General features: G+C 42.5%; 1 protein-coding gene across 1 annotated transcript in view; it reads left to right on the top strand.

Annotated features, from left to right (window-relative positions):
• LOC137969403 (cytoskeleton-associated protein 5-like) overlaps window positions 1–10,000 on the top strand; it is an 80,845-nt gene that overhangs the window by 70,143 nt on the left and 702 nt on the right. The window contains exons 37-46 of the mRNA XM_068815621.1: window positions 1,757–2,073; window positions 4,386–4,482; window positions 5,293–5,481; window positions 5,570–5,740; window positions 5,826–5,903; window positions 6,773–6,920; window positions 7,022–7,069; window positions 8,049–8,131; window positions 8,821–8,925; window positions 9,581–10,000. The exon at window positions 9,581–10,000 is cut by the window's right edge and continues 702 nt beyond it. Of these exons, the coding sequence (XP_068671722.1) occupies window positions 1,757–2,073; window positions 4,386–4,482; window positions 5,293–5,481; window positions 5,570–5,740; window positions 5,826–5,903; window positions 6,773–6,920; window positions 7,022–7,069; window positions 8,049–8,131; window positions 8,821–8,925; window positions 9,581–9,694 (1,350 nt within the window). The 3' untranslated portion in view covers window positions 9,695–10,000. The remainder of the gene's footprint in view (window positions 1–1,756; window positions 2,074–4,385; window positions 4,483–5,292; window positions 5,482–5,569; window positions 5,741–5,825; window positions 5,904–6,772; window positions 6,921–7,021; window positions 7,070–8,048; window positions 8,132–8,820; window positions 8,926–9,580) is intronic.

Genomic DNA, 10,000 nt, shown 5'->3' with positions numbered 1-10,000 from the left:
AAATAACTTAAAACCACAGGAACTATCGCAATCCTCCCATGTAGTTTTACTTACGAGAGAGACGCCAATATAACGCGGTAATATCGGCTCACCTGCCCGTCCTAAATTTGGGTTGCTCACGTGAACTCTTGGCATCGCCCTAAATTCAGCTCACATTCGATTCTGATTATTGAAATATTATTTCACAATGTTTTGGACCTTGATTGTTGAGAATTGAAATGTTTATGTGGTACAAAGTGATATTTTTAGAGTTTTATATTGGTGTATGTAATGAATGGATCTCACGTTACAAAACATTTTTCGCTTCTCCGCCCAATACAAGAATACATTTTCTATCAACTAGCCGCCAGTGTAATACGGCTTTGACGTCTCAAAATCGCAATCAGTTTATAATATTGGTTACAATTAAATTTGTTGAAAGACAGCGTTTGTATCCGAAATAAATGTATTTCACAATCGCCTTCTTTTGTGTTAAAATTTCCGCCATAGCGCTGCTTGTGTTTTAAATAATTGTGACGTTAAGGTTGTGCCTACCATTGTTATTGCGCATACGTTCTGCGTATCACGAGATACTCGGATATCCTATCGGTAGTGCTTGCTAATGCAAGGATATTTTTTCGCGGTTTAAAGTTATGCTGGAAAAGCAGAACTTAGCAAGGGCTCTTGGTTTCCAAAAAGAATATTGGGGGTAACCATGCATTTTTCAGAGATAATTTTAAAGCTATAATTTGGAAAGGAACGCCATACGTTGCTTTGTATTTTAAAGCTTTTTGCTAATATTATTGATTAATTATCTTTGAAAAATGCGTGGTTACCCCCAATTTTCTTTTTGGATTTTAATAACACTTGTTGAGATCTGCTTTTCCCGCATATTCATAAAACCGCGCAAGAATACCTTTGAATTAGTAGGCACCGTCGTTAATTATAAAGAGTAGAGGCTCTTTGGGTCAAGTCAATAGGGAAACCGTAACACGTTACGGTTATTCGAGATATCGGCGTGCGGAAATTAAGTTATTCTAGAAGTAATTTTTTTCTCAGTGGTGCGAACACATTTCGTCTGTGTAGTCTTTCTTGCCTTTCATCAGAGAAACGAAATCTACGAACGATAGTTGCTGAGTTCAAAAGAGAGTAATTAGGACATAGCCGGTCGGAATCTTCCTGCTTTCCTCATTCCGCCACTGTAGACGATGGCTGGAGGGTTATCTGAATTTTAAATAAGCACGGAACATTATAGCAATGGAAGGGAGATCTTCACTTCACTTTATTTACAAGTAAATATTTGTATGAGTAAGACCATGATAGCCCACAATTAGCATCGCTATTCATGATTCCAGGCGGGCCACTCAGTTAAGCCGGTGTTAAAACTTGTGCAACGGCACCACTAAACAAGTTTCAGCTCGCCTGCCCATGCGTAGCTGGCGGTATTGTTGTATTGTTGTTAATTTATCTCTCGCGCCAACAATAGGAAATTTAAGAAATGGCGACGGCTACGACTACGCGGGGTAATCTTTTCAAATACAAATACTTTTAAATATATTTCCCCGCATTAGCCTTCATTTCAAGCTAGTTCAAGTCCAATACTGAAAATACGAATATGATCAACTGACAAGAATTAAATAAAGAAACGCTTCCCACATAAGAGGAGAAAAAGGTTTTTAAAATGGTTTTCGATATTTTAGGTGACTTGTTGAAGAAAAGTCATGTACTTTGAAAGATCATTGTAGCGCATATCGACGGTCATCTCCTCTTGTTTCAGTTTTTGAATGCAGCGTCTCTGCAGCTGAATATGATCCTGACCACTCACATTCCAAACGTGGAATCCAGTCAGCAACCTGAAGCCACAGTCCTGCGGCTGATTAGTTGTCTGACTGACACGATGTTAGCGGTATTCTCCAGCGCTCCTCTGGCGCGCTCTCTCTCCCGCAGTTCACTCAAGCAGCTTATGCAAGTCTTGATCACAGTGTTATCAGACGATCGTTTGGCCGCTTTAGAAGATGGACCACAGATTCTGAGAGCCATCAATATACTCATGGTCAAAGTGATTGAGATGTCGGATCAAACCTTCGTATTGGGGTGAGTTTTGTCTTCCTAGTTCGCGGACCAGTGGTTAGGGCGCTTGTCTTAAGATTTCAAGAACCATTCTGACCACTCGTTGAAGTTGATCCTGGTAGTCCCCGGTTCAACTTCTCGGCTACACTTGTAAAACTGCCAACTGGTTTGATCCCGGCCCGTTGAGATTCTTAATAGTATTGTTGTTTTATTGTGTTTCATTGGCCCTGAGTTTCATTGGCCAGTGGTCAATTAAGTATTTATTGCCCCCGTTGGGATTTTGCCTAGAGGTAACATCCCAAGGAGTCATCGTTGAAGCTTGCGCGTATGTAGAGTTACAGTGATTGCCCCTCCTCGAGGAGGCATCATTGCCCTTGCAGGGTTTTGGACTCTGGGCCAAAACTCGAGGAGGCAACCTAGAAGCCCTGCGTAAAAAAAGGAAAAACATGTAAACTAATATGTAAGTTGGTGGATATTGTATAGAGGAAAGCAATCTCGATTTGTTCAACCGAGCGCGCAAGGTGGAATCGGTATTGCTCAACAGAGTGCGCAAGCTGGTGCCCCCAGACTCCTTTAAGTGGCTCGCAACTCCGGCCTTCGCAGGGTGTCTTGCGGCGCCAAAAAAAGTCACGTCCGGTGCTTCGAAGCCTGCGAACAGGCTCTCTCTCTGCGGTGGGAGAGAACCCCAGTCCCTCGGAGAGCCTGCTTGCAGGTTAGGTGCTTTCAGAAATATGTGCACTCCTTGTCTAAACTGTCCAAAACCCTGCGGATTTGTTCTCTCCATGCTTCAACATCAACTGGTCCGTTTGTAAACTGACACCTCTACCCGGGCTCTGTCACATTGAATATTCTGCGTACTACTATACTTAAGAGCGGGGACAGCTGTAGTGTTAACTATTACTAGTATAGTATTACATATTTGGTATACCATTTGCCAGAACTAGGCGCGCACGCAATTAATGGGTAATGATTACGTTTTCACACCAAATGCCTTCAAGTAAGTCTTGGGTACTGATGACCTTGAGCAGAAAACGGCCGAGAGCGTGGTATATGGGAACGTAACGTCACAATCATGGATGTATCGGTAATCGGACATTTTCATTTACGGGGTTCAACGTTATTGTTGAGAATATCTTGCCAACTGTCACGGATTGTCACACGTTACATGCCGCGCAATCTAGCGTTACTCAAGACTAAAATACTTCATTCCTGGCAGTATGTTACATTTTTAAAAAACGGTGGCCACATTGCGGTAAAAATTGACGTTGCGTTTCCTTTAGTTTCTGTTTCGACTGGTAGTATCCTGTCCGCCAAGATCAAACCGTCTACTCGCAAGTCCCTTTTCATATTCGGTACTGATTTGTTCTCTCCGCTTCAACATCAATTGCTCCGATTGCAAACGGCAACTCCTCCACCTGGGCCCTGGACACATTGAATTCTGTGTACAACTATGCTTAAAAGGAACCTCCACTTCACCAAAAAAATAACTTTATATCACAGAAAATAACCGTTACAGTCAAGTCAAGTCAAGTTAAAGGACGGTGCCTACTAATTCAAAGGTATTTTTGCCCCGATTTATGATTATGCAGGAAGGGTAGATCTTCCCAAGTGTTATTGAAATCCAAAAAGAAAATTGGGGGTAACCACGCATTCTTCAAAGATAATTCATGAACAATATTTGTATAAAGCTCTATTATACAAAGCAATGTATGGCGTTCTTTCTCAAATTGAAGCTCGATTATCTCTAAAAAATGCATGGCTACCCCCAATTTTCTTTTTGGATACCGAGAGTACTTACTAAGATCTACTTTCTCTGCATAGTTTTAAACCGCGCAAAAATATCCTTACATTAGTAAGCATCGCCAATAGGAAATCCGAGTATCTGGAGATGCGCAGAACGTATGCGCAATAACAATAGTAGGCACCGTCCTTAAGAATCGCCTATTTTTGTTTTGAAATTTCGCGGGCGCCGCCATCTTGAATAATTGTGACGTGTTACGGTTGCCCTATTGTTATCAGACAGAAGCTCTCTATGTTGGAACAATAGGGCAACCGTAACACATCACAATCATTATTCAAGATGGCTGTATGGTGTGGAGAGTTTGCTATAATTACGATCACGCTGACCATCCGAATCGACGGAATCGCAGTGAACAATTCAATCAAGTTACTCGCTACCAGGCTTCGTTATGCGAGTCTACCCCGCGCTTGGTCGTTTATGGGGGGACTTGTGTTTCCAAGGTTCCAAAGGTTCTGCTTGATTTTCATCTCCTTCATGCTTTGATTTTAACGTTGTGAAGCTGTTCTTTTTAACCTTAGCTTTGTTTTACATTCAGATCCCTGATCAAACTTCTGCAAGACTGCCTGAAGCTCCTTCAAGAAAGCGCCGGCACTGCACTCAGCTCACCGAAGTTCCTTGATCTTGTGATGAAGGTTGATATTATGTCTTAATTAACTAGTTTACCTAGATTGTAGAAATGCTGCCGAGCGGAAGGGAGATGTTAAATTATGCGAGCGGTAATTTAACGACAGTTCCATCGTGGATTTGAAAAGAGATTGTGATAGGTCTTGAGTAGGAACGGTACAAAACGTGGACCCCCTAAATGAATCCCCATCTGGACTTCCTACTGAAACCTTTTCAAGTGAAGAAAACAAGAGGCAGAGGCAGAGGAGGAGAAAAGGAGGCTGTGCCTGAATCGCGTCAACTCTTTGAAGCCACCGTAGCCCGAACGTCTGGAGTAAACAATCTTGTTTTCTCTCGTTAAACTGGTTTTTCCAGTGCGAGCATTCGTTTGGTGATAAAACCGATGGTTATTATTAAGCCCGCTGTACCGTGAAAAAGCAAGATGGCGGCGAGATCTGGCATATAAGGCTTGGGTTCGAGACTGTATCGTGGCAACATGCAGCACATAGTCTATAAAGATCTTACTCGAGAACGCCAAAATCGAGCAGCTATGCAGCTCAATCGCACTTTCATGTGTTCGAATCCCGTTTAACCCTGTCTATATGGGAAAACCTAGACCTCGGTCAGTAGCTATTTCAGCTAATCAAATTCGTGAATTTGGTAGTTCCCAGTCCTTGTGAGAAAGAGCCATATAATGATGTGTTATATCAAATGTAGTTCTTTGAAAGACGAGAAGGAGCTGGGGAGAGGTGAGGGTGACAGGCATGGGATACTCGAGTGATTCGTGTAAAAGGGAAGCCAGAATTTTTTGCATACTTATTTTATCATTTCTGTGGCAGTGTCTATGGAAGGTTGTTCGCAATCTACCTAAATCCATCTCTGAGGTGAAAGTTGATCAGATTCTTCTCGACATACACACGTTTCTGCTGACCCACCCGCATCAGATGTGGAAAAACCGAGCAGACGACACGCCCCTCAGGACGATTAAAACCGTGCTGTACACGTTAGGAAAACTCAAGAAACAAGAGGTCAGTGCAAACTGAAAAAAAAAATTCCATAACCCTTTGTTTTTTAAACAAACAGATGTGATTTTACAACTTTCTTTCCTGTGCTTAGATTTTAGAGTGCCTTGGATTAATCGACGATCCAGAGAGTAGCGAGGTGGTGGCGTATCTCAAAAAAATCCTGAAGACTGGAAACCGCCGAGGGAATGAAATAAATGGCAGTGATGGAACCACTCCTCGCAAGTCGACTGGTTCGATACCAGACCTTTTGTTGGGGGTTGATGTAAGTAAATTTAATGAGCGAGTTTGGGCCGAAGTAACTCCAATAATGCCATATAAAATTGTCTCTTTTTGTTTCCTCGAAACAGAGCACAAAAAAAGAGAGGATAAACGACAAGCTTGCGGAAATATTTGCTAAGATTGGCTCTAAAGAAAACACTAGGGAGGTGAGTTGGTCTAGGATCTCTTATAGAGTAGACACCAGGTTTCTAGAAGAGACACTTGCTTAAATTGTCCAGATAAGTGCTTCTTTCGTCTATAAGCCGCACTTCATTTATACGTTAATTTCATTCGTCGAATCTTCCACGCGAACAAGCAAATTGACCTGCTCCCAATTGGTTGGCTTCATTGCTCAGTTGGTAGAGCACTGCACCTGCGTTGCACCTGCATTGCACCAGCATTGCACCAGCATTGCACCAGCATTGCACCGACATCGCAGAGGGCATGAGTTCGAATCTCTTTGAAGCCACCTGAATCTTCAACTCATCCTCTACCTCTGAAATGACTATTATCGACAATTCCTAAGTTTCTCTAAATTGACTATTATCGTCAATTTAGGACGCTTAGCACTTGATAAGGATTATGGGAAATGAATATCTATTTTTAAAATCCGAACCCCAATGCCTAAACTCGCTGGACTCGAACCTGGGAATGTTCGATTAATGACCTTTTCACTTAACCACTAGACTACCGCATCACTATCTGAGAGGACAATTTTTTAAAAAATATTAATATATTTTTTCTTGCTGGGAGCCTGTTCGCAGGCTAGGTGTCCGTAAGAGACAATTGCTTCAATTGTCTAGATAAGTGCGAGGAGCACTTTTGTCTTTCCAAATATCTTCTTCCGGAAAAAAAATAGTGGTAGAATGGTGTTTTTGCGTTGGCAGACATGTGTCGTGTACCAAGCACGGGAAACGGATGACCCAACTTCAGTTTTTTAACGCGGGGAAAAAAAATACCCTGTACACTCAGAGCATGTAAACAAGTAACTTCGTGAGAGAGACGCTCTTAATCGTATTTGTATCTTCCCCTTTAGGGGCTAGCTGAATTGTATGATTTTAAGCAGAAGTACCCTGATGCAGACATCGATCCATTTCTCAAGCGAACGTCGGAGTTTTTTCAAAGCTACATCGAGAGGGGCCTGAAAAACATTGACATGGAAAGAAAAGGAAAGAAAATAACAGGTAAAAAGGCGAGAGGTTGCTTTTAAGAAGAAAACAACTGCAGTGCTCAGCATTGCTCTGGTTATGAGAGTAACGTCTTTCGTTAACGTTTTGCGTTTCAGAGACTGCTCCAAAATCTGCTGTATCGACAACATCAGTTGATAGTACAGGTAAGACAAAATTTACAGCTACGGCGTTTAGTGAAGGTTAAGAGAGCTTTCTCTATTTGCAACCAGTTGCTCTTACGGCTTGCTAAACACGCAGAACGGAAGACTGGCGCCTGTCATTCACACTGATAACAATAGAGGAGATAAGAAGTGGAAGAGGGAGAGAAAAACCGTGAACGCTCACTTTTTTCGCCAGAAAGCTTCATTCACACTGCGCTCGTTGTAAACTCTACTAAATTGCATTTCACTGCATTGGATGAAAGGAAATTTTATAAAATCCCACTCTTTACACTCAAGTATTATTTTTCTGCTTATGCACTTGTTTCGAGAAGAAACAGGAAGAAATTAAAAGAAAACGAAGCCGTTTTTGTGGGTCACGCAACGCTTAAAAATATTGTTACAGGTACATAGCTGAATGTTTTCCCCCAGCAGCGCGCGCTCTCATTGATTACTTCGAGGTCACATGACTTCTAACAATAAAACTCTTTCCCGCCAAAAGTTTCTGAGCGGGCAACAGTGCAAAATCTATGACGTCAGAGGGTAACAGTGCACTGTTACCCGCGAATGTTAACCGATGACCGCCGTTGCTGTTGCCGTTGCACGATTTTCCTTTTTGTGCTATATAACAAATCACTTAATGACTGGTCTCTCGGGAAACACTTCATTTTGTTTCCCTCGAATCTCAATGTTTCCCTCGGCTGCGCCTCGGAGAAACATTGAGATTCTCGGGAAACAAAATGAGCTATTTCCCTCGGGACCAGTAATTAAGTGTTTATGATGTTGCCAGACGAGGCAACAACCTCGTTCCCAGGAAGAGAAGAGAGACCCTGGGAACGAGGTTGACGAAGCAAAAGACAAACGAGTAAGATGCGCGCAGAAACCTGGAAACAGTTACCCTGCAAATTGACTTAAGGCCGAAAAATAAATGAGGGTGTTGTAACGAGAGAAGCTTTTTTAAAACCATTCTTTTTGTGGTTAACAGATGATGCAGTGTCATACAGGGATAGATTAAAAGTGCTAAGAATGAAAGCTGGACTTGACAACAGTGCCAACGCCGATTCAAAGGTTTGGGCTATTCTCAATTATCCGACATTTGGTATGTCTTTGAGATGCAGCATTTGCCATTAGAGATCTGTTTTGGGATGGGGACGTTGTCCATTTTTTGAAACAGGCGCAATTTCAAACAAAGCTTGCCTTGCACTCCGATCCTATTGTTTTGATGAGGAGTGAATTGGAGTAACTAGTCTCTTTCCCTCGGGGCTTTTCTGTACTAATTTACAATGCTTTTTGTGTGGGACTTTGACCAGACTGCTTGTTACGCAGTTTACAATTTATTTGGGAAGTGAAAGATGCCACAGACCAGATAAGGTCAGACCACAACACCGGGGACAACGTCTCCTACTCTTTTCGAGTATTCTAATTGAGCGGGTTCTTCAACGTCCCATACTATTTGGTTTCCAACAAGGGCTAGCTACGAGACGGGACCTCCGGTTTACATTCCTTATCCGAGAAGACTTGAAAGTCTAACAATTTGCGGGTGGAATTACAAAGGCAGCGCTTTCTCTTCAGTTATTTTAAGACCCTGAGAGTCCGGCCCGACCTTCCGCGTGACAGCCCAATCAGCACAACCAAGTGACACCGGTGCGCGGTCCACAAATTCTCCTTTGCCCTGAATGCACAAAAACATGTTGTCCTGCTGGAAAGAACAAAATTCGAAGTAATTAACTGGGGATTTTTTAAAATCATTTTTGTAGAGTACAGAATCGGGAGCTCAGGTCGTCGCTGGACATGGAGTCGAGCTGCCAACAACCGAGCGAACTCTCTCTGCGGAAGACAAAGTACTATCTTATACCAGTATTGTAAGTATTGCAATGTTTGGCGGGATTCATCGTTTCGTTGGTATGACTTTTGTGCTCAGCCTTCTCCAGAAGCTGGCGGGATTTAATGTGCTCGCGAGAGTTTATTTCAAGCGGCCGGGAGGAAGTTGACTAGAAATCCATTGCGTTTTTCGCTGCTCGCATAACTCCCGCTGTTACAACGTCGCCGTGGATTCTCTTGTCTTATCCGCACTGGTAGCGAAGCCAGAGAAAGCACTGCGAGCAAGTGATCCTCTCCCAAAGCGAGAAAGAGAGTAGAATCCGCTGCTTGTTGAGTATTCCGTTTTATTTGAAAGTAGATCATTGGATAATGCAATTCTAGATAGCCATCATGGTATATGAGCTATAATACCATGCAAATATCAGTAACCGCACGCATTAGTTTTCTTGTTTTTACAAAATAAAGTAGGGGAGATTTAGCCGTAATTTGTGGGGTTTCTTAGTAAAACAATTATTTGACTCGCGCTTGTTGGATATGAGGTGATTATAGCCAACTCAGCGGCACGCGCCTCGTTGGCTATCCATCATCTCATATCCAACGCGCGGTTGTGGAATAATTGTCAGATTTACGCAGTCTATTTGCGCGAAAAGCTAAAGTTGGAATGGTTCAATATCGCCTTTCTTTCCATCTTATCAGCCTGCGGTCGTGTTACAGTCAGTGGATTCCACAGATTCCATTTCGGCTGATCCAGATAGCATTTTGGACATTAAGAAAAGACTTGAGCGGATAAAGAACAGTTCGAGAAAGTAAACGAACAAAAGGAACTCACGCCAAGAACATGAGAAACACCTCGGGGCAAATATATCACAAGTTCTATGCATAAAACAGTTGCGTCGAAAAGATTTGGAATGGGTGCTTCGTTCAAGTCGTCACAAGTGCGCATGCGGCAGCTCATTTAAACCTTTTGCAGAATTGTGATTCGTCTAGGAAAATGGACGAAGCATTGTACAAAGAAATCTTGTACTCGTGTCGTTCGTCGTATTGCAGTTACTTACAGCACACGTGGTTCTTAGTCAATGCTTTTGATGACTAGAAAATGTGAATTGTACATACAAG

The sequence above is a fragment of the Montipora foliosa genome, chromosome 9 (assembly GCF_036669935.1).
Source record: "Montipora foliosa isolate CH-2021 chromosome 9, ASM3666993v2, whole genome shotgun sequence".
In the NCBI taxonomy this organism is placed as follows: Eukaryota; Metazoa; Cnidaria; class Anthozoa; order Scleractinia; family Acroporidae; genus Montipora; species Montipora foliosa.
Note: the sequence above shows the minus strand (reverse complement) of the source record. Positions and strands in the feature narration are given on the sequence as shown.